This window comes from Rhea pennata, chromosome 1 (assembly GCF_028389875.1).
Source record: "Rhea pennata isolate bPtePen1 chromosome 1, bPtePen1.pri, whole genome shotgun sequence".
Classification (NCBI taxonomy): Eukaryota; Metazoa; Chordata; class Aves; order Rheiformes; family Rheidae; genus Rhea; species Rhea pennata.
The window spans coordinates 74,716,246-74,740,578 of record NC_084663.1 but is presented as its reverse complement, the minus strand read 5'-3'; the positions used below and the strand labels follow the sequence as shown (position 1 = coordinate 74,740,578).

Sequence of the window (24,333 nt, the reverse complement as noted above, 5' to 3'; positions counted from 1 at the left end):
TGAGCTAGCCCCTCAGGAAAGCTCCCCTTCTCACTGGTGCCCTTTCCCCTTATTGCAGAAAGCTCCACGGCATGAGAGGAGCCGAGCGACAGGCTGTGGTCTGCAGCCTGACCGGATGCTCCAGGCCCCGGGTGGGCAGGGAGAGGCAGAGCCTGCCCAGGAAACCAGAGAAAAAAAAAAAAAAGGAGGAGGGAGAGCAGGCACTAGTGTGGTTGTCTCCACTGCACAGAGCAGTGAGGCCTGGAGACATCTCAGAGCAGGACCACGCACAGTGGATGAGCGAGGGATTAGTTGGAAGTGCCCTCAGCCCATTCCCCTGGGGGAAACGCAAGCCCGGGGATCTGCAGGACAGGGAGCGGGGCATGGGGTACCTCCCCTGCATCACTGCGATATTAGGAGGCACATCATCATGATAAGAGTATTCAATAGGCTGGTAAGCCATCCTTGGGAAGACCAAGAGTTGCTTGTGCAGCCACGTTCAAATGAGAAACTGATGCACAGAGCTATTGACTTCTGCAAGGTCAGACTTAAGCTGAAGACCCTCCATGCTGCAGAACTGGGGGACTATTCAGGCACTTATCTCCAGCTAATTTCAATGGGGAGATCACACCTAAATATGCCCATTGAACTGGGCCCAAACCTTTTCAAGGTCACCTGGAAAAGCCTGCGGTAGACCTGGGAACCACCTGATGCCTTGGCCACAAGATCCCTTCCTTTGCACATAGGTCCTTAGCATGTAGGGGAAGCAATAAAAGTATGTCAGAAATATTAGGCAGTAGGAACTTTTGTTGTCTGATCGTGTAACAGTGTTACACTGAAAGCTCTTGAGCATATATACTTTAATAAATATCAGTTGACAAGGGTGGTGATACAGGCAATGATCAGATGACACAGAGAGACTGGTATATCAGGAGATTATAATGGGATCGGGATGTGTGGCCAAAAGCACACTGAATAGGCTCTGCCATCACATGATGCAGTATATCACAGTGTTGGGCCTCTTCTGCACAAGCCTGTGCATTCACAGACATCTGCAGAAATGCTGATGGTCCAGTGGCAAAACTTGAGTCTCAGCCCTAAGCCACTCTTTCACATCGTTGCTGCACAAGCTGAATGAAACAGTATTACTTTTAGGACACATCAGTATTGCTTTTAGGATACAACGCAACAGTGACACTTGTGAAATCTCGACAGATATCAAACACTTCCTGTTCAATCTATATTAAAAAAAAGGCAACAAAAGACTGTGGGCTATCAACATGTTGTAACTAAAACTACATGAAGCTTCAGATGGGAAGGCCACCTGCCTGGAATGAGACAAGCAGCAGTAGACATCTCTTTCAAACCAGTTTCTGAAGGTGAATTGCATTTGCACAGATCACTTCAATCCCTGCAATTCTAAACCCCTGCATATTTGACAGTGCAGCTGTAATCATTTTTTAACACAACTGTCTGGAGGTAGTCTTTTTAAATCAAGAAAAGGTACGAGTCCTGTGGTGTCACATTGTATTGATGGCCGCACGGCTCATTAGCGGGGCTGCAAAATGGCAATGCACTGCAGAGGAGTCGGATGCTTCGGGCCACAGAGGGACTGACAGTGGCAAGGAGGTGCTGCAGCCAGGTGCTAGCAGGGTTCTCACTTGGGATGTGATGGAAAGATTCAAGCTCCAAAGCCGGGGTGTTCTAGGGCTGTTTAGCAAAAAGGTCACCAGAAATATATAGCTTGTTGAAAAAAACAGCTTTTTCTGCCCCTGCCACTGGAAGCATTTTTGCTAGGAAATAGTCAAACCAGTTTGGCTGAACTTTTGCCTTCAAAAAAGTCAGTCTGAGGCAGGTACCCAGCATGGAAAAAATCACCTCAAACTGTTTAGCAAAGTTTTAGTTGACTGAAAAGGGGGTCATATAGTGGGATGTGTTGAATACCTTGAATAGCAACCAGCCCTATCGGCACTGTCTGTAGTACAATAGACTGTGCAGAGTGCATAATATGCCATTTTCAGGCTGTTCCAGCTGTGGTGTGCTCACCCAGCCTTAAAATGATGGTGGTGATGTCTCTGACGGTCTGTCATCTGCCTAATGCCAGCACGGGCCACTTGACATAGACATAGTCACGGGCAGTCACGCCCTTAGACATCTGCTGCTCAAGGGATATCAAACCTTGAGCTGAAACTATAAGGCAAAGGGAAAAACAACCTTTTGTCTCATGAATCAGTAAATGGGTGACAAGAGGATTTACAGTGTTTTCTGCAGCAGTGATGATGTTTTCCAGCCATTCCCTGGTAGCTTTGGTCACTGCTGGACTGGTACAGCACAAAGCCTAACTGGGTATGCTTAAATGATCTGGTTTTATGATGCCACCAACTTAACCTTTCTTCCCATTGCTCCTGAAGTGCCACAACATCTATGTCAATGCTAGATTTTTTTTGTTTTGCTTGTTTCTCTAATGGCTGTAATTGCTCCTAAAATCCCTCTCCTGCACTGGCTTCTGCTTTTGCATCTGTTCCATTAATGAGCACCCTAAGGAGCAAACACCCCCCCTACAGCTATATTGTAGCACACAACCGTTGATTTCTTGGGCTACGTTTTTTCTACTGCAAACAGGATCTCCTGCGTAAACAAGGCCTCGTGTAGCTGTGTTGGCAGTCCCGGCACAAAAAGGTCAATGGCCTGATTGCAGCAGAAGGCCGTTCAGAGGGACTGGGTAAGCTGAGGAGGGAGGTCTGGCCTTGCTGGGTGAAACAAGGGTGGTAGAAGGAATTGCCAGACCCTGGCGAACATCCCTGCTGCAGGTCTCGGCCCAGATCACTGCAGCAAGACCAGATCTCATTAGTAACACTGCTCGGACAGTTCTTGTTTTCAGCACAGTTATATCTGTAGCATGAGCCCCCTTCGCCCATACCATAGAATAATTTATATCGCATCTGCAGTCCTGGAGAGCCAGCAGAGAAGGTGGGAAAGGGATGCCATGTAGGGTATAAAGTCTTCTGTGTCAAGGGCCACTGGTTCAAGATGATGAGAAAGGCCTCCTGCAAAGGCTGACATGAAGGTGGAAGAGGATATCAATAAAGGTAGTACTGACTGACTGAGGGATACAAAGAGGAGAGAGTGAAGCCCAAAATAGATTGACACTAGAAGGTCCAGATCACTCTTCAATAGAAGGAAAACGGGGATGTTTGATTTGACTTCAGAAACGAGCAACGCATCACTGGAGGAAAGTCAGGGTGGGGATGCATCCGGCAGTGTGTCGCAAGAGTGAGATTTGCTGCTGCAGGAGCTTGCCGAGACCACGAGCTCAGCAGGTCTGAAAAAAATGAATGGGCTTTTATATAGACTGTGGGTACATCCCAAGCTATCTCATTTGGGATAATAAAGCAGAAGGGAGAGAAAGCAGAGTCTTTCAGGGGCCATGCCATGTGATAAATGCCCGGTGTTAGGAAAAGCTCTTTCCCTATAGGCAAGTTATAATTGGCCATTCTCGGTCTTCTTGTACCTGCTTTGCAGCACTCGGTACCTGAACGCCCTTGGAGACAAGATGCTGGAGCGGGTGAGCTGGGAGCCTGAGGCAGGGCAGGAACCCCTGTGCTCCTGTGTTGTGCCGTGTGAGGAGGCACGTGAGGAATTATAATTCCCTCTAGACACGTGACCCTGATTGCACAGGGAGTTCGTGTTCCTGGTGCCTCCTTCCATTTCGTATCTCCCCCTGCCATCCATGCACAGCAGCACCTGCAAATGGGTTTATTTCCCTTGCTGGGAGCACAAGTCCAACAGTATTTTCAGAAAAAATGAGAAGAATATCTACAAAGGAAACTGAAAATGGAAAAAAAACCAAAAAATACATTGAGTTTATCCATGCAAAGCAAACTTGCCAAAAGAAAAAACAACCGTCACTTTAAAATCTGTCATTAAGTTTCTCAGATCGCACCCCTTAATCAGGAGTAACAGTTGAAGAGGAACAGAGAGAATTTATGATGAGAAATGAGGACAGTTGAGCGCTGGGCTCAGCGGGACTAACTGCATGACAATATGGATAAGAATGATAATTGCATTAGCTTAGCCTGAAATGACTGGCCAGAGCTGGATTTTTTGGTCAGCCGGATTTTTGCAACGTCTTCATTTACTTTTAAGCAAACTTGGAAGGAGAATTACAAATAGATTAGGGCACGTCCGTCTATTCTCTTAGGGGCATGGGGCATTTCAGAAATTCAGCCCGATGTTGCCTGCAAGCTCTTTGAAATGCACAGGCCCCAGCGAGGAAATGCACTGGCTGCAGCGAGGGTCCCTCCTGCTTTTTCTGAGAGCTGGATTTTCCCTCTAAGGTTTTTTTTTTTTACGGTAAGATTAATGGGAGAAGGGAGCTCGGGCAGATGAAAACCGGAGGCTCCCAAATGAGGCGGCCCTATTCCTCGCCGTATTCCTCGCGTTGCAGCCCTTCTTCGCGCTCACGCGCTCACCTAACCCGCTTTTTACAGCTCGTTTATCTGAACCCCGCATAAAATAAGCGAGCCAAAATCAACCCGCAGCGGTGTCCGGCTCGCATTGCGACTCCGCCGGCCTCCCTCCCTCACTGCTCACGCCTGTGTGGCCTCCTCAGAGGCTTAAGCAAACACGAAACAGGTTAAAAACACGCTCCCGGCGGTGGCCCCTTCCTGAGCCGGCTGTGGCGCGGGCGCTTCCCGCCCCTCGCGCTGGCTCAGGACGTGCCACGGTGAGGGGGAAGCGAGGAAACCCACCTGGCCCCAGTGCCCGCACCGGGGGTTGCGAGTCCCTTCTGCTTTGGCAGGCCGCCCGTGAGGATTTTTTGTGTGTGTTTTTTTTTTTTTTTTTCTGGTTTTTGTTCTCAGCTCCTCTGCAAAGCCTTCAGCCAGGGCAGGAGTTCACTGCAGGTGCCCCCGTCTTGCAGACACAAGAGCCCGGAGAGGCTCTTGCTTTTGGGCCCGGTTTGGGCTCCTGCAGCCGTCTGCCCCAGGGGCCCTCAGGAGCTCCTGGCATTCACACCGGCCTGAGGTGACCCCGCCACGGTTGGGCAAGGCTGGCGGGGATTTCAAAACGCTTCACGTGCCTGGCTTTGCCTCCCAGCCCCTTTGCGAGGGGGTGTTTTCTATTTTTGCCGTTTGAAGCTCTTGGGAGCAGATAAAAAGCCGCCAAGTTACACAGCGAGCTGGTGTGTCAGACAGCGCGTTTCCACCTGCCCCTCGCGCTCCTCTTTTTCTTAGCAGAGTGTCTGAGCCTATTTGCTCTTCTGAACATATTGAAGACCACTAGGTCCACCACACTGCTGCTAAAACACGCTACTACTTAAGGTTGGCAATATATTCCCCACTAGCGATTTAAATGGTTACGGAGAAGTTATGTGATGTTTTCCGGTCCAAGTTAAACTCCAGGGATGCTGACAGCTGTATTTTCACTTTGTTTTGTTCAATTGCCTTTTTATGACCAATTTCATCCTAATAACCAATGCACTGGTTCGAGGCCCTGAGGTCGGTGTGTTGTGTGCGGGACCAGGCAGGAAAGGGCCTGGCGCTCCGGGTGCCAGGGCTTCAGCTGCCAGGCAGGACCATGAGCCCCACGAGTTGTGTCAGCAGCACAGCTAGGGCTTTTCTTCCTCCCTCTGTGGAGAAAGTCTGGACATCTCAACTGACATGAACTCTACCAGTGCGGAGGTGCAGGTCTGAAATTGCCTGATCCTGCCATCTGTGGTGGATCCTAGCAGGATCTCTGACTCACGGCATGGACTGTGTCACCTTGAGGTACGTCTGACTCTTCAGGCAAGACTCTTCCAGCAGATGGACTCTGGAGAGGAGCTGAGGAAGCCTCTCTGGGGGGGAGGGGGGGGGTGGTTCCTGGCACTGGACAGAGCTGTGCCTCTTTGCTCTGTTCCAGCCCCACAAAAAGCTGGAGACCTGAAGGAGATGTGCCAGCCCAGTGCAGGGCCACCTGCCGTGACAGTGTGCTGCTTCCTGTCCTCCTGCAGAGCAAATGTCACGGGATGGTCGAACCACCAAGGGCTCCCTCACATACATGTGCCTAGGGAAACACCTCTGACTGGTTGTAGCTACCCCTGAAGAAGGTGTTTAAAATGAAAAAAGAACATGCAATATGAATCCACAAAAAGAGAAAATTATAAACATCCAAGTTTTCTAGTCGCCCTAGGTTTGTGGGGCTCAGGGATGGGGACGAGCAGCACCCCTGTTTGCCTCACTGCGGCCCCGCTGGCTTCCCTCTAACGCCGCAGATCTGCTGCCTGTCTCTGGTCACAAAGGATATGCAGGTATTTGTACTTCCCAACACCTCTTCTTTTCAGGGAGCTCAGTTTGGGCCCAGCCTTTATTGCCCTGTTCAATACTTCACATGCCAGCCGTGTTAAAGAGGGCCATGGGCCACACCACAAGACCCACAAGCCGGACTTCCTTGCAAAAGATGAGGTCAGGCCTGGACCATTTCACAGAGCTCTGTAGGCTGGACTTAGGCCATGGCTCTTTTGGAAAAATCACAGGGTAAAATTCAAGTGAAGTAATAAAACAGAGCCACTTCCTCCTCTCTTGATGGTGGAAGAGACTCTTGGGGACCTGCTGCCTGCCCTGCTCCAAGTGAGGAGTGGCTGCGACTGGCGTCGCTGGCCCTTGAGCTGGCTCCAAGGCTTTGAACCCTTTTAAGGGGCTGCTGGTGCTGCCCCAAGGATGGAGCCGCCTGAGGATGGAGCTGCGCCACTGCCACCACCCCTCAGTCCCAGCCGGTCGGCATGGGCGACCGACTGGGGGAGCATGGTCCGGGTGGGCAGGGGTCCGTCCACGGTGCTGCTGCCGGGCCCCACTTTCTGAGTGGGGAGAGAAAAGGTTTGCCCAGCTGCAGCCCAGTCCCCTTGCCATGTTGAAAGCCCAGCTGCCGTTGGCTTAAAGGGGGCCACGCAATGCCTCCTCAGCAGGACACCAAGGACCAGACGAGTTAAACGGGGGCTGGTTTTTATAGCCCTGCTGAAATTCTTTGTCATAAGAGCAAGCCGCCTGGGAACATGCTCATGCAAGGAAGCTGGCCAGGCTGCCGGCACCAGCATGCAGCCGGTGCTCGAGCCCTGGTGGTGGCGGCAGGTTGGTAAAGCAATGGGGAGATGAATAACACTGCAGGCATGTGGTCCCTACCAAGCTGCATTTGCAGACACTCCGGGAGCCCTGCGCGCGGCAGGGTGGAGGAGGCCCCCGCGGCACTGCTCACCCCCGGGGGCACCCCAGGCAGAGCAGGAGGGAATCGGGCACAGTGGTCGAGGGGGTATTGCCCTAGTGCTTCAAGGACTGGGGGTATCCTAGATACTCACTGACAAATGAAGATGGGTCTAAGGTCTGGCCTTTGTGCTGGCAGGTCGTTGGTGACCATAAAATGAGCCTGTGCTCTTCCTGCACTGAGCTCTGCGCTGTCCTACGTACGATCTGGGGCTTGGCCACCATTGGTACCTAACCTACATCAGCAGGCAATGGGTCATGTTACCTGTTCAGTGGCATCTGTTTCTGTTACGAGGCAGTGAGCTTTACCTTGCTTGCATACCCAAGGTAGATCTGGGGTCGTAGCAGAAGCAGATGGGCACCTACAGACAACCTGATTCATCCGTCTGTCCTTCCAGGTTAAAAGCTCAGCACTCCGGTGCCGCTCTGAGTCTGAATGCCTTCATATCCCCTCGTAACGCAACAAGAAGACAGGCAAGACAGCCTGGTGGCAATTTTAGGCAGAAAGTCTGCAGTGAAACAGAGGCATAGACACAGCACTATTACATCTTCTGCCCCCCAAAGTTAACCAAAAACTTGAAGATTATCCCTATTTATAGAAGAAGCTCGTTATGAATGTAGAGGCTCTCTCATCAGAGTCCTGTTTCATAAAAACACAGCCCCAGGAGGATGTGTACAACGGGAGCCTGGGACTTTGCTCTGAGCCAGCCTGCTCCAAGTAGCATCTGCATCTGGGAATGTCCCCTGAGCTTTCCCTCCACCTTCTTGCAGCTTCTCTGCACTTACCTGCCAGCAGCCACAGGTCTCAGTGGAGGCACTTGCTGCTTCATAGGGTGGTTGGCTGTCCTACCCAGAATAAGATATGGGGGCTATGCACATCTAGGGTTTTGGGGGCATATCAGCCCCTTGCACCACCTGCTCTCCCACCCACCACCTCAGTCCAGGTGCTGCTGGAAACAGCAAGGCTCAAATAAATCTGCCTTGAAGAGATCGAAGGAAAATCACTTAAGAAGTGATGAATGACACATTCTTACTTATCTCTAATTACACACTACGCTTCAGTTAGGTATTTTCCTATTGCTAATCCTAAACACTTTTACTCCCCTTTCTTGTCATTTTCTGCTCCTTGATTTCCTTTCAGGCAGCTGCTTGCAGGGTGCTCTCAAAGCGCCTTCACCCCTCCTGGGTGCTGGCTGCTCTGCCCATGTTGTGCTAGTGGGGAGGAGGCAGATGATTGCTTCAACTTCTCCAGCCTCAGCTTTTAACAGCAACGTTTGCAGTTAGAGAAGAGCAGCAGCAGAGTTCCTCATTCCCTATCACATTTTCCAATGGCTTCATGATGGTGTTGGATTTCATTTCAGGATCCCACTGTGCTCTGCAGATCACCATAAATACACTGGTCGGTGCTATGCAGTCTTGCCATAGTTTTATCCTTTTCAAGCTTTACCTCAAACAGTGAGGAAGGTGCTTTGCTCCTCTTGGGGCTCGTTGTTATTCAAAACAAGATGGGATATACTGGGTCTTGCTGCTTGATGCAATTCTGAGGAGGAATCCAGTTAATTGCCAAAGTCTACAAAAAAAACATCCCAGTAGTCCCTCAGGCTGTGGTCACATGGAGGTGTTTTAGGGATCCCAACAACCTCACAGCTCTGCTGAAATATTCTGGATTCAGTGTTTCTCCCTTGAGCTTTGTGAAATCCTCCTGTATCTGCTAGGACTTGGAGAGAGAGGACATCTTTCACTAGGACATCTGGCAGAGTGTCCTAATGGATATGCTTCAAGGCAGCTTGTGAAATAGTCGACAGCTTCCAGAATCTGCTTCAGACAGAAACTCAAGTACACTAAGCAGTGCAGTCCACTAATGACACTGTGAGGTATTACTTCATGGTGTCTCTGTGTCCCTACAGGACCTTTCTTTGCAAGACGAGCATGTATTTCCTGCACACATTTTCTACATCCTTCCTGAATATCACCCAATAGGATTTCTCCCTTAGTTTGGCTAAGGCTTTTTGGAAACCTACAGAAATCCAGAATGATTTGAAATATCTGCCAATTTGAAAATACTAGTCTCAGATCTTCCTGTCCCCAGCACCTTCCAACAAGGCTCACCCCAGGTTGTTTCCATACACTGCATCTTTTATGCAGTATTTTGTCTTTAGCTCCAAACTTTCTCACCATGGCAAGAGCGCTTTCCCCTTCGTACTCCACAGGTATACTTCAGCCCATGGTGACTGGGTTTCCCAGCTCATTCTCCACCTGCACCCTACTGGGATCCTCTCTGGCATACACTTTTTGGTGTGGGCTCATTTGTGAACTCCTATACCCTGCCTCACCTTGCCCTTCCTCAGTTCCCCCGGGTGTGCTGGAAGCATTTACACATCTACAAGTCATAAGAGGGGAAACAAGTATCTCCTCCTGGCTTTTACCCCCTTGAACAATCAGTTCTTCCGCTTCCCATTGACGACACTGTCTGCAGTTAGGCCCAAGCCTGCTGCCTGGGTTAGACATCGCTGCTATTCCACGTGTGCTCAGATGTGTATTTAACAGTGCAGTTGCAAAACTGTTTTTCTCAATGTCAAGCCAACTTGCATGTCGGAATCCTAAGCCCCCAGAGCTATTGCAAGGAGGCATGGTCTACCCTCACTATGGTGTTCTTCCCATGGAAACACTAATGAAACTTTTCTGTAGACTTAGTCCTTGGAAAGGATTTGCATTAGCTGAAACTGCTAACTCTCGTTCTGCCAGCCACTGAAATGCTCCTCCTCTGTCACCCTACCTGGGCAATGGTTTTGCAATGTTAGCAAATCTACAAACAAACCTTCTGTAATGGGAGCAGAGTCCTGCAAAGCTGCAGCTCTGCGAGTGCCTGGGGAGCGGGCCAGGTCCCTGCAGTCTCAGTTTTGTTTTTTTCAGTGGAAATTCCCCGTCACCAGTCGTGTGGCAGAGATAAGTCACCTGCTTTTGGAACAACTCCCTTTCTTTTGGGACCGGTCACAGACGGCCAGCCTTGAACTTACTACAAGCCATGTGTAACCACATCACTTCTTGTTCAAAGGTCTCAGCGAGCACCCATGAACAGTCTGAGCGCAGCAGAGCTCCCAAAAGGCCGAGGGACGTGTGTCACGCTATACCTTCCCGTTCACCTGACACATTACTTAAGCCATCACTGTAAGTCACTTCACCAAGGCAGCATTTCAGCTCTGCTTCCACTGGCCAATCTACAGCTTTCAGGGCTCTTGCAAAAGACCAAACCAAACCCACTGGTATCATTCAAGACACCCTCATTCATGGCCACAGCTTCTTCTGAGTGACTTCAGCAGGGACAACTTCAGTGGAAAGCTTTTTTGCTTGTACCTGGTCACTGCTTCTCAAAAAATATCAGGCAAAGAGGGGAGGATGGCCCCTGTGTCCTCCTTCCAGTCCTGATCGACCCCATCGGCAGGTGTCTCTAAGTGCCCCAGATCTCCAGGCAGGTTTCAGACCAGCTGGAGCTGGAAGCTGTCTCACAGTGGAACCATCTTTATTTTTTCTGCCCTAGGAGGCAGGGCAACTTTCCACAGCAAACCAGCTGCCTACAAATGGCTTGCTTCCCTTGAAACATGGTCTTGGAGGGACTTTCCAAAGTGCCTAGTGCTTGTCAGTGCTCTCAGTGCTTGTCACACAGGGACAGCCGCTGAGGACTAGTCCAGCTGCTGTTGCACCTGACTTTCTGCTCCAAAGCTCCAGTTTTACCAGCCGGACTTCTCCAGGTTTTGATGCATCTGCACTCTCCTGTGGCCACTGTTCATTCAGGCTGGTCAGCTGGGTCAGTGCTAGTGCAAGCACAACTCTAGCTTGGCTGCTCTGGTAGAGCTTGGGCCACATCTGCAAATACCACCCACTTCACATGGCCTAAGAGTGCCTGTGTGACCAAACCCCCCACTACTAGTTTTCTTCTTCTTCTTCTTCTTCTATTTTTTTTTCTAATGGTTCTGCACAGAAATGTGGGAATGATCTCTGCACTGCCAAGCTTGACCTAGCCCCATTTGTCCATCGGCCTGGAGGCTTTTGCTCAGCTATGTGAAGGCTTCATTGCACCTCTGTCTTGCCCTGGCCCACCTCCTTCCCACAGTCACGTTATTTTATTTCTGTTTCAGGATCAGCCGAATTTGTGCGCGGCTGCTGTCTCGATTGTTTTACATACCATTAGATACAAGATAAATACAAAGTTCTCTTTTCCTCTGTGCGTTAGCTGCAGAGCGATGCTTGCAGGGCTCCTGGGGGCTGACCAGCTTCTCACCAGTGTCTGCTTCCTGCCCTAATGCTCTGCTAAACCAATGATTTAAGCATCTTGGCAAATTCCCTTGCCTCTCACAGTGCCTTTGGTTTCCCATCAAACACAGAGATATCATCTCCAACTCAGGAAATCTCCACACTGCGGACTGCTGGGATGTGGGAGGGTGGACTGGGGAGTTTTGCTCCACACATGCCCTGCTCATCTGCTCCTCCCTGGGTATCTCCTGCTGGGCTCTGGGACAGATGGACCTTTTTTCTGACCTGGCCCAGATTTCCGTGTGCTCCCCTCTCATTTTTTCCCTTGATATCAATCTGTTCATCCCAAAGCACTTGAATGTCTATGAGTAGGTCAATATCCACTTTACCCTGGAAGTCTTCAGTAATATCACTTGAGTTATTCACCCAAAATGTTCCAGATCCTTTGCCAGTTCCACTGAATTCTCTTCCCTGACACTTTCTAGCACATGGTTACCCAGTTTAGATAAATATTTTTTTTTCTATTGGAGGTAAATATTCAGTCCTGCAAGAGCTGAACCAGTCAAGCTGGCTCCTAGATATCATTTTCCAGAGTTGTTCCCTTACGTTATGGTTGTAGACTGAGTCGAATAAAGCTCTCCGGTGTATTCTCCTCAGAGACGGTGGCTTTTGCATTGATTCAGTCTTACTGACTTGCATACAGTCTTACTCCTTCCTCCTGCCCACTTCAAGTGGTGGTGACTGTTTGGTATTAGGTGGTACTCTGGCTAGCTCTAGCCTACAGCAGGAGGCTGGTTTTCCCTGTGGTGACCTGCAAACCTTTGATTTCCTTTTCTGAGTGATTTTTCAGTTCCTTAACTCTTTACTGTGGTTCATCTTGGCTAGAAAATTGGCCAAAGCTTTTCTTATGTCTCTTATTTTCTGGAAAACATTCTTTTCCATGATAGTCATGCTGCTGATCACCACTTTGATCCATCTTGCCATTTTAAACTGGGAGTCTTCCAGGCGAATTTCTCCCTCTCTCTGGACAGTGAAGCCTTTTATCCTTGTATGCAGGTGACCTTTTATAAACCTCTTTTAGAAGTTTCCAGATGTTCCTTGAACTCCTTTTGCAAAGTCTCCAGCTGTCTCAGATCATGTTTTGCATCTTTTGGTCATTTTCGATTTCCGTTCCCACTTGGGTCAAGAGGAATCCCAGAACTAGGTTTTTCTCCTCCTGGGAGCCAAGTCTCACTCAGGACATTGTTTCCATGATGTGAAGATTTGCAGGAGGATGAACCCAGTAAAGGAAAGAGGCGCCCCAGGAAAGTCCCCCTCATGCCAAGCTATTAGTTACAAACGCCATGCATGCTCCCACGTCCTTGCCTGCCGGAGGGAGCAAGCTCTCCACGTGCTTTATCTCAGGGCTACACTCCTTCTTTTTATTTGCACTGTGTCTGCAGCTGTCTTGATGCTTCCTTGGAGATGGGTCCAGCCAGGAAGAGGGGAATTACGTGCTGGAGGTGTTTTTCCTGCACTGACTAAAGAGGCATCTACGGCGATTAGCTCCATTTCCGAAGTCCAGCTTGGATGCCTAAATTGGCACAAGCAACCCCGGTCTCCACGGCTTAATTGCCACATGCCCGTGGCCGGGAAGCTTCTTGTGCAGTTTGTTAGCTCCCCTAGCCCAGGGAGAAGGACTAGCGCACAGCTGGCCTGACTGCTTACTTTTCTTCCCAGGAGGAAATCTTCCCGCCAGCCCAATACCCTTCCACGAAGCTCTCCTCCTGCCCCCCCAACACACTTTTGGGGTGGGGGTGCACGTGGCAGGCATTTAGGGGCACTGACAGCACGAGAATATCATCAGGTTAGTGGGGGGACTAGTTAAATAAGCCGCAAAAAGCAAGCAGCGCTTGCTTTTCTGCCAAGAAGTAGGAGCCTCTAACACCTCGTCAGGGCTCTCTCTGTCCCTAAACCCTCTGTCACATACAGGCAGTGTGGTCGCAGCTGCTGCCTGCATATAAAAATCACGAGTCACAGTCCCCAGAAGATTACCTTAAAACCGTCATCTTTAAAAAGGACCCATGTGTGGATCCTTCCTTGGGGAGGGGGGCTGGGGAAGGGAGGTATTTCTCTTTAGGAGGGGTAATTCTCTCCCAGTTGCTGCAAGGGCCAGGACTTGCCTGCTTTCCCCCGGGCTCTCAGCTGCGCACGGCCACACGCCTGCAGGAGCCGGAGCTCCCTGAAGGGAAGGGAGAGAACGCAAGGCCCGAGCGCGGCCGGCCGCGGATGCAGAGGGTGGGGGATAAGCGCCGCCGCCGCTGCCGCGCACGTTTGGTTTCCAGCGCGGGGACCTCGCTGGCGGCGCCGCAGCGGAGCGGGCGGCCCCGTGGGTCCCCGGCGCCTGTCCCCGCGCGGCACGCGTGGCGGCGGGGGGGGGGGGGAGGGGGATGCGCCGGGCACGCTGCGCCTGCATGCACACCCGCACACACACGTGCACACGCACTCGCACACACGTGCATGCACATGTATGCACATGCATGCACAAGCGCGCACATGCACCCGCACACGTGCACCCGCCGCCCCCCCCCCCAATTCTTCCCCCCCCGCCCCGCGGTCTCCCTGTCGGCCCGCGCAGCACCGCTGCGCAGGGGCGCCGCCAACAGCCCCGCGCTGCCGCGGGGCTGCGCGGCGCCCAGGGCTGCGCGGCGCCCGCTGTCAGCTGCCGCATGCCGCCGGGGCCGGGGCCGGGGCGGGCGGCAGTGATGTGGCAGCGGGTCGGGTCACGTTGCCGGCCCTGTGCTCGCCCCAGCGTGAGATGGGATTAGGGAGGCGGCCGCCGGTGCCGCCGCCGGGGAGCGGGGGCTGCGCGGGGGCTGCGCGGGGGGGTGGTGGTGGTGGTGGAAACGACACCCGCCCGGGGCCGGCGTTGCGCGGCGGGTCACGCTGCAGCGGCGCGACGCGGTGCCGATGTCCCCGCCGTGCCCGCAGCCCGTCCCCGGCGCCGGTGCGCGGCGGCGGCCGATCAGAAGGGCATCCCGGAGCTAGTGGCCGCCTGGGAAAAAAAAAAAAAAAAAAAAAAAAAAAAGAGGAAGAAAAAGAGAAAAAAGTGCATACGTTTATATGCGTATGTGCGTGCGTATGTACCTACATATATACGTGTGTGCGCATATATACATGTATATGCACGTATGCGTATGTATCTCAAGGCATTTGCCGTGGTCTCGCGTCGCAGCTTGGGCGGCAGAGCTGCGGGGACACAGCGCGGGGGGAGGGGGCATCACCTCGGGTGGGCGCAAGCTGCAAAACGGCGGCGAGGAGCGGCAGAGACCCCCCGGCCCCCGGCGAAGCCCGGCGGCAGGGGCGCGCGCGCGCGGGCCGCTGCCCGGGCACGGGCAGGTGCGCGCCCACCCGTGGGCGAGACGCGCCCCTTCCCCCCCCCCCGCCGCCGCTGCCCCACGGGAGTGCGGGCAGCTCAGTGCGCATCTCCGCCCCCCCGCCCCGCCGTTCACGTTTATCCTCCAAAATAATAATAATTATTATTATTAACAACAATAATAATAAATGTGTTTAATAATCCTCAGGAAGCGGGAAAAGCCCGGCAGGGGGGCGGCGGCCGGGGCTCCCCCCAGCGGGCGCGGTGCCGCCCCCGCCCCGCCCCGTCCCGCCCGCCCGGCGCCGCCGCACGTGAGCCGGGTGCGGGCCCGGCTGGCGGCGCGCGTGCCCCGCGGGCAGGCGCGGAGCGGCGCGGCGCAGTGCGCGCGGGCGGCGGCGGCGGCGGCAGCGGGGGGCCACGGGGCGCCGCACGCCGCGGCCGCGGCGCGGCAGGGGCGGACGGAGGCTGCATGCGCGCAGTTTTGCTCGCGGATCTCCCCGGGCGGATCGCGGCGCGCCGCAGACCCCGCGGCGAGCGGCAGCCGGGCACCGGCCGCTGTCAGACATGGATGAAGGCATCGCTCGGCTGCCGGAGCGGCAGCTGCTGGAGCACAGGGATTTCATGGGGTAAGGCGCCCGGGCAGCGGCTCGCCGCTTGCGCTCGCCTCGCCTCGCCTCGCCTCGCCTCGCCGGGAAAGTGCCGGGAAGCCCCGAGAGCAGAGCCGGCTCCCGAGCGGCTCTCGCTGCCTTTGCGCAGGCGGAGCGGGGCGATCCCTCGGGCGGCCCTTGGGGCAGGGCGCCCGGCTGCCTGCGGCCGCTGGGGATGCCTTCTCCCCCCGCGAGGAAGCGCCAGCGGTCGCGCTTGCTCTTGACGGTATCGGATCCTTGTGTTTTTCCTCCAGGCTGGACTACCCTTCCTTGTACATGTGCAAGCCCAAAAGAGGCGTAAAGAGGGACGAAAGCAAGGTAAGTTTCTGGGGCTGCTCCCGCCCTGCTTGCGCGCGTGATGGGGGCTCGCTGGGGTCCGCGGCGCAGCTCGGCTCGCAGGAGCGCGGCGCCCGCGGCGCGGATCCCCCCGCGAAGGCGGGCGGCCGGCGGGGCACTTGTATCGGGTCTGGCCGCCGTCCTCAGGGGGCTCTTACACGCCTGCCCGTCGCCGCGTTTCTGCTCCTTAGGAAACGTACAAACTGCCGCATAGATTGATAGAGAAGAAGAGGCGCGACAGGATTAACGAATGCATTGCCCAGCTGAAAGACTTGCTGCCCGAGCATCTGAAACTGACGGTGAGGTGCAGGGCTGCGGGTGTGGGTGCGTGTGCACGGGCCGGGCTCCGGGCGCACCGCGGCGGCGGGCTGCGCCGCGCACGGAGCCGAGCCGCCCCCTGGCCTTGCCTTTGCAGACGCTGGGGCACCTGGAGAAAGCGGTGGTGCTGGAGCTGACCCTAAAGCACTTGAAAGCGTTGACAGCCTTAACGGAGCAGCAGCACCAGAAAATCATCGCTTTGCAAAGCGGTAAGTGGGACGGGGGCGGCGGGGGGGAGCGGGGGGAAGAGGCTCGGAGGCTGTCGTGCCGCGCCGTGCCGTGCCTAACACCGTGCCGTCTCCCTGCAGGAGAGCGCTCCCTGAAGTCCCCGGTGCAGGCCGACCTGGACGCTTTCCACTCGGGCTTTCAGACGTGCGCCAAGGAAGTGCTGCAGTACCTCTCCCGCTTCGAGAGCTGGACGCCCCGCGAGCAGCGCTGCGCCCAGCTGCTCGGCCACCTGCACGCCGTCTCCTCGCAGTTCCTGCCCGGCGCCCCGCTCCTCGCCCCGCCGCCGGGCCCCCTGCCCAAGGGATCCTCCTCCTCCTCCTCCCCGCCCGCCCCCGCCTGCGCGCCGGCCCGCAAGCCGGAGGGCCAGGCTCACTGCGTGCCCGTCATCCAGCGGACTCACGCCGCCGAGCCCAGCGCCGAGACCGACACGGACACGGACAGCGGCTACGGCGGCGAGCCCGAGGCGCGGCCCGAGCGCGGCGCCCACGGCGCGGCGCCCCCGGGCCCGGCGGCGGCCGCGGCGCTGCCCGCGCTGGCCATCAAGCAGGAGCCGTCGGGGGACGAGGCGCCGCCCGCGCCCAAGCGGCTGAAGCTGGACCGCGGCGGCAGCCCGCTGCCCGGCCCGCCGGGGCTGGCGGCGCGGGGCGCGGAGGCAGCGGCGGCGGCGCTGGCCAGGCCCGACGCCGCGCTGCTGGGCTCGCTCATGGCCCTGGGGGCGGGCGGCGGCGGGGCCCCCTTCGGACAGCCGGCGGCGGCCGCCCCCTTCTGCCTGCCCTTCTACTTCATCTCCCCCTCGGCCGCCGCCGCCTACATGCAGCCCTTCCTGGATAAGAGCAGCCTGGAGAAGTACCTCTACCCCGCCGCCCCCATCCCGCTGCTCTACCCGGGCATCCCCGCCCAGGCCGCCGCCGCCGCTGCCGCCGCCGCCTCCTTCCCGTGCCTCTCCTCCGTGCTCGGCCCCGCCGACAAGGCGGCCGCCGCCGCCGCCGTGCTGCCCCCGGCGCCCCACCTCCCGCACCCCTTCGCCGCCGCCGCCGGGCTGGCCGCCGCCGCCGCCGCCGAGCCCGGCGAGGAGGCCGAGGCCGCCGCCGCCGAGGAGCCCGGCGCCGAGGGGCCCTGAGCGGCCGCCGCGGGCCCCTGGGGGGGCGGAGGGGCCGCGGGCCGGGGCTGCCGCGCTGCCGCGGCGGCGGCCGGCCCCGGGGCTGCCCTGCAGAGGACCGGCGAGGATAAAATTTGCTACTCAGTATTTTTTTAATGTTTGGCTTTATACATGCATAAATATGTTAAGGAAACAAAAAAAAAGAAGAAACGGAAGGAAACGTAGTAAGGATACTTTTTTTTTCCTCTCTCTCTCTCTTTCTAAGGTAACTTAAATGTTGCACCTTATTTTGAAATGGGTTTCTCCAGTGTCCCCGAGTCGCACCTGGGAAGCGGCACTTGTTGCTCGGGAGCCCGGGGCGAGGGCGCGGAGGGCGGGCGGCGGCGCGGCCCCGCGCCCGCGTTAGCACTTTATTGACCGTGGACGGATAACCCTGAGCCCAGACCTGCAGTGCCTTGAGCACCCGGGGATGCCGCTGGCTCCAGCGAGAGTGCTGGGTGTGCAAGGGAAAGAGGGTCAGACCCATTATGTAACCTTGCGTTTGTCGTTTTTGTTTTTGTTTTGTTTTGTTTTCCGGCTAAGGTATACAGGTTGTGGCAAGTGCATTAGTTCTCACCCTGTCTTTATTTAATTCAGTACGTTCCCGAGACATATTTCCCCCCGAACCTTGCTGTATAAAATGAATGTTTCTGCACTGAAGTACAAAAAAGCAAAAAAAAAAAGCAAAAAAAAAAAAAAAAAAAAAAAAGCAGCCCCCTTCCCCCCCCCCAAGAAAACACAGAGCAACTGATCAGCCTGAACTCATTTTGTCCTGAATTCTGAACGACACACGCTGGAGGCCGTGGGTAAACACCTCACTTTGCAATCAGAAACGATTAAATGATGCGGGGTAAGTTTCCTTTATGGGTTCCCCTTCACCCCATTCTCCAAATATCGTGATTTCCCTTTCTGGAGACAAACCAGACGCCAGATAATCACACAGATAAAGCTTTTATAATAAGGCTTAAACCAAGACCTTGCCTAGATATTTTTAGTTTGTTGCCAAGGTAGCACTGTGAGAAATCTCACTTGAATGTTATGTAAGAGGTGAGACACAACAGTCTGACTAGGAGTGAATAAGTATCCTGGGTCTGTTAGTCAGTTTGGTGCATTTGCTGCTGCTGTTGCTACTGTTTGCCTCAAACGCTGTGTTTAAACAACGTTAAAAACAAAATCTTACTAGCCTACAGAGTGGCTGTATGTAAATAGTTGTTAATACATCCAATTAATGATGTCTGACATGCTATTTTTGTAGGGAGAAAATATGTGTTAATGATATTTTGAGTTAAATATCTTTTGGGAGGATTTGCTGAAAAAGTTGCACTTTTGTTACAATGCTTACGCTTGATACAAGCTTATGCTGTCTTAAATTATTAAAAAAAAAAATAAATCCTGTCTGCAAGAAACCAGCTGTTTTAGAACAGTTTAGTATGTGATATATTAGAAATCAATCTTTATATTCCGTATTTTCCAGCACTCCATGAATTCTATTATCTAAATATTTCCACACTATTTTGTGATTAAAAACAATTCTTACTAAGGAATAAATACTTTAATACACAAAATGGGTTGTCTACTAATTAAAAATCTTACAATAATACATCATAATGGGTGCACTGAGCTCCAAAATGTATGTTTGTGTGGCTGAAAAAAATCATTTAATGCCTTTTCACATTTTAAAATGGGTTTGAATTTGCTTGATTTCCTTTAACTCACTTCAGCAAATGGTATTTTAAGATATGGATATGCATGTTTCACAAAGCAGTGTATACAGCATGCATGTGGAACATACATCTTTCTTCCTGGCACTTTCTTTTTTTTTTTTTCCTCTTCTTTTTGCAATATATTTATTTTGCCTTTAAAATTAACACTTGACACTTCTGGTGCTGCATGTAAGCTATTCTTGTTTACAATGAGCAAAATTTATGATTTTGGTGACAATCTAATGACACAAGTATCATAAACTCGGGGGAAATTGTCTATGTCCCAACTTGGAAATCCTGTAAAAAAACCTATTTTTTGGCGGGGTGGGAGCACGAGAGACAGGAGAGGTGAGCATGGGGGATAGGGTGGTGGAAACAGGCAAGTAATTTACTGCATGGAAATACAGAATTCCATGGACTTTCACAGACTTGCTATTTGAGCCACAGATCACCTTTCCTTTGAAAAATTCTTCCTGTTCCAGAGAAATAAAATTAAGAAAACCCCCAATCAGTAGTCAATGTTTATGTAAGAGAGAAATATAAAAGGAATGTTTTGTGCTCCCTCTACTGGTTCTTTGGGGGCAATGACAGCTGCGCTGGCAGGCGCAATGAAGCTGGAGCACCAAGGTAGTTAATAGAAAACTCTAATTTAAAGACCCACGTTGCTTCCCACAGCCCTTTGAAATACAGGAGCAAATAGAAGTTGGGTGAAAACTAAACTCTCTTTTTAAAGTGTTCAAAGTGGATTGTTAAGAAATAGGTATACATCATTTTTGTATGGAAACTCTCCAAAAGTTTATTCCTATTAAAATCAGATTAAAAAGGTACACTCTATCTGTACAATTACCAACAGACACATAGAAGGGCTGCTTTCAATGTCTCCTGAGATATTTTTCATAAACTATTGATGATAACGGACCAAAGGCAGCTACTTTACATCAATACACCTGTTGAAGTCACTTATTCATAGGCTGGATTCAAAGTTTATCAAATTTAATGGAAAAAACTACCACTGACTGCAGGAGTCCTTGGATCCTCTTTCACGCCTTGGGTCATCAAAGGAATGAAAGTGAAGCAGGTTCAGCCCCTCAACTCCGCAGCTCACCCACCAGTTTAATTTGACCTGCATACTTAAACAGCTTAACACGTGCTACATAGAGAGTCACGCTGGGATGAATGTGCTTACGTACTCCAGCTCCTCATACTAGGGAAGGAATCAGCTTTACTGAGAGTGAAATCCTTCCTACCGTTTTACTATATGCACAGAAAGAGCAGCCATGAGCCCTTTTGATAAAAATCATAGCTGTCACCAACAAGTTAGGTGGTTTGAACCCAGAGCACTGGCCTGATTTTAAGTCTTTTTCAAATTTCTAGCCTTTGGGAATATGAATCAGGTTAGATTTCATTGGGCTGTAAATCTAGATCCTTTAGGTTTTTATCAGTTTCTGCATTTATCTTGCACAATAGCAGGAATGCTTCTTTTTATTAGCCCTTGAATCAAACACACTAAATGACTCCACACCAGGTTATAGCATCAATGGAGTCAATTAAATTTTATTATATAAAACAAGTACAAAATATGAGTGTTCACATAATACTGGTGTCTAACAAAAGCAAACAAGTTAAAATAAAAAGTTTTACAATTGAAACTGATATCCCACTGCTGTTTGGAGGCAAAAGGAAAATGACAGGAGGGACCCTAAGAGTCAGCTTTAATTATTAAATTCCAGGCTTCCTCTGATCCCTTTGGAGGCTAAGTCAAACTGCATGTTTCATATTTTCTCTGGGTTAAAAAAAAGAAAAAAAAAAACACAAAAAACCACATAAATAATGCACAAGAACCTGACAAGTTTAAATATATGTTCACTTATGTGCAAACATGTATTATCAATGCTTGTTATTTCCTACCTACTTTTCTATAACGATATAATATATGGAATCTGATTTGCACTTCCGAAGTGCTAGGAGTGCAGGACTGGGTGCTGTATTTATTGTACACACTTGAGCACACACTGTGTGTCTCATAAACTGCAAGACACGAGATAAGGGCTGTAAGCTAGTAAATGTTATTTTCTTAAGCAATAAACTTTGAAAACAGGTCTTATTTATCCTGTATATTATAGTGGAATAAAATGTTCCATTATAGTGTATTATTAAATAAATACAGTTGAGATTATTAAACCAATGGAAGGTAATATCACGCAACTTCCACTGAAGGCAAAGAAAGTTTTATAGAGGGAAGGACTGCAGTTACAGAACTCCAACTGACCCTTAGCCCTGTTTAGGAAAGGCCTGACCTATCAATTAAGTCCATGTTAGTCCTTTTTCCAGCCATAATGGGCTTTGGAGTAGGCATTAAGTCTCTCTCTCTCTCTCTCTCTCTCTCTCTTTTTTTTTTCTCTCTTTTTTTTTTGTGGGGGGGGGGGAGACAGTGTTTGTTTTTTTTTTTTGTTTTGTTTAATTTTTCCTTCTAGCCAGGGCAGACTGTATGTGGTTTAGCATCCAGCAAACCTGGGGACTGTGTGCACTGCACATTTCAGCCCTAGAAAATTTACAGTCCAGCTGTACCTTGGGTCTCACAATGTATTTCCATTTCTATTTAAACATCAACTCCTGGAGTCATGTGATCTCTGCCTTCACTTGAGAAACGTTCATGCCTGCAAGCTGCAGAAATGAACTCAAAAGCACGACCTCAAAGAGCAAGTAACAAAAATGCCAGATTTCCTCTCCTTGAAAAAACACTAGAATTTTTTGGAGCTAGTTTCACTCAAAAAGATCTGAATATCAATTTACTGTCTCTGGTGATACTACAGTCTCAGTAGCTCACTGCAAAGTGCCTGCTTTATCACAAGCAGTGACTGTGCAAGTCCCAGACACGTGCGGGCTGGACAGTGTGGTGGAGCTGCCACTGTCGCTTCACTCTCTGCACCCTTTCCTGTGACTACAGGATTTCAGTCTCCAGGGCTGTCGAGCTGTCACAACCACTAAATTCATCACGGCCTCAATTACAGCTAGGCTGTGGGCTGCGCGGAGCTGCCCTGCCCGAGGCCGAGCAGCAGAGGCCGTTCCGCCTCGCTGAACTCACGGGGCACCCAGCGACAGCGCACCTGCGGCTGCTGCCCTTTCCCGGTGTGCCGGGATGCCTCTCCCTGTCTGGTGCTCCCGCTGTGCCCCTGAGGAGGCAGGTCACGGCTGGCACAGGCAGGAAAATGTGACCTTGTCCCCTGCTTTCCGGGGCACAGGGACTGCGATTTCAGGTAGCTCTACTCGTCTGCTGGGGCTGGGGAAGAGTCTCTTCTCCTGCCTCCTGATTTATTTTTTTACTGATCAGTTTCCCTGTGCCCATTTGTCCTGTTTTAGCTTAAAAGCAGTTGCACTGATTTTCTCCAGTCTTTACAGACTTTTGACCTCATTTGAGATCTTCCATGCTCAAGCTGTAAGTGCACATTTGCTCCTTATTAGAAACACATCCTCATCCCTCCCTTCCCTTCTTTTCCCTTTCCTTCCCTTCTTTTCCCTTCCCTTCCCTTCCCACTCAGTTTACCACAGTGAGGTGCTTGATCTAACAGAAACCATGCAATGAAGACTAGTGCAAATCTCTGATGAGCGCTTTGGGGTATCAGTCCCCTCAATCCTCTGAGATCGGCAGTTCCACGAGTGCAGACATCTCCTGGGCAGTGCTGTCTTGCAGGACTGCAGTCCAGCAGCCAGAGAAGGGGAACAGGTCCTAACTTCCACTTGTTTTTCTCTCAGAGCTCAAAGATGAGTCTAGCTTCATTGTAAAACACTTCCATCCAGATCAGAACCTAGAGAACCAGGTATCAAAAGGATATTATCAAAAAAGAAACCCTTGTGGCCATGTCACTCTCACAACTGAGCACTTTCTAAAGAACAAACCTGCTCAGAAAAAGGGCTACGCAAATACGGCGTCTTCTTACTCAGCAGAAAATTGCTTCCCCGAGTGTGTTTGGAGTCATATCTGCATCACAGTGCCAAGAAAGCTGACAGACACTGAAGCGGATTCTGTTCTCATTGCACTTTATCAACAAAATTGCTCAGGCTCCAGCCCTGCAGTTGATGGCAGGCGAGCACACAGCTTTGCTTACACGTGACGTTATTTTCAAAGCAGCTCATCTACACAGGAGCAGTAGTCTGCCTGCATGGACCTAGTTACCAGCAGGAAGGGCTTCAGGCTTGGTTAAACCCTACTGAATGGACTTCAGGAGGTTTGCATCGGGGCCTGTCCTCCTACTCCTGCCAATGCTCTGTGAGTAGTGACCCCAGCGGTATTTCCATGGCCCAGAGATCACAGCCTCCAGTAAAGGTTATGAGGCTGGGCCCTCGGTTCCAGCTGCAGAACCAATTTTTCTCCTTGGTTGGAATATGAATATCCCCCTCAAAACCAAATGGAAACAAGCCACTGCAGGCAGGCTCTGTAACAATAAGGCAGCCTGAGATGCAGAGAAAAGCTTTTCTTGGCAGCGAGATCTCCAAATGTGTTTGCGGGACTGGCAGTCAGAGAAACAGAGTGTTTTCTTTCCCTTTTCAAACATGCAAGTTGAGCCCTTTTGTTCTGCAGCTGACCGAGAGGCTGGACCGAAGAGCCTGCCGAACAACGAGGCATCTTTCATGATTTCCCTGAGAGACTGAGACACTGGCCAGGCCAACCTGCCTCTGCGCGGAGCCAGGAGGGAGAAGGCGGCGCAGTGATGCTCCCTGCGCATCCACCCCTGGTTTCAACAGCCAGCGCTGGCACACGCGTGACCGCAGGGCAGCCCAGGGGGACACAGGTGCAGGGCCCGGAGGGGCGGGGGGGGGGGACACGTCGGCTCTGTGGCCGCAGAAGCATCGATGTTTCCGCTAAGGAGCTTCAGACACGCCCAGAAGGAAGGCAGGCGGTGGGCTCCCTTCCCGCCACACGGCGGCCCGCGGGGGCCCGCAGAGAGGAGTCGCCGCCGCCGCAGCAGCTGGCCGAGCGACATCGCTTCCCGCCGCCGCCTCACGGAGCCGCCGGGCAACCGCCGCCGAGCAACGGCCGGCAGCCGCGCCGTCACGCGCGCGCCCACGTGAGCCCGCGCACGCTGCTCCGCACGTGCGCGCGGGCGGCGCGGGGCGGGGCGGGGCGGGGGAGGGGGGAGCGAGG

General features: G+C 52.3%; 1 protein-coding gene across 1 annotated transcript; it reads left to right on the top strand.

Moving 5' to 3' along the window:
• Positions 1-15,239: 15,239 nt before the first annotated feature.
• Positions 15,240-18,896, top strand: BHLHE41 (basic helix-loop-helix family member e41). The gene is made up of 5 exons (XM_062591955.1): positions 15,240-15,446; positions 15,722-15,785; positions 15,995-16,102; positions 16,219-16,330; positions 16,430-18,896. The coding sequence occupies exons 1-5, from the start codon at positions 15,385-15,387 to the stop codon at positions 17,467-17,469; spliced, it is 1,386 nt and encodes a 461-aa protein (XP_062447939.1). The 5' UTR covers positions 15,240-15,384; the 3' UTR covers positions 17,470-18,896.
• The last annotated feature ends 5,437 nt before the right edge of the window (positions 18,897-24,333 follow it).

Bases quoted from the DNA above. Each gene is read 5' to 3' on its own strand.
- BHLHE41 (XM_062591955.1), top strand. From the start codon at position 15,385: ATGGATGAAGGCATCGCTCGGCTGCCGGAGCGGCAGCTGCTGGAGCAC. The intron at 15,786-15,994 runs GTAAGTTTCTGG...TCTGCTCCTTAG, and splicing joins TAAAGAGGGACGAAAGCAAG to GAAACGTACAAACTGCCGCA. The intron at 16,331-16,429 runs GTAAGTGGGACG...GTCTCCCTGCAG, and splicing joins AATCATCGCTTTGCAAAGCG to GAGAGCGCTCCCTGAAGTCC.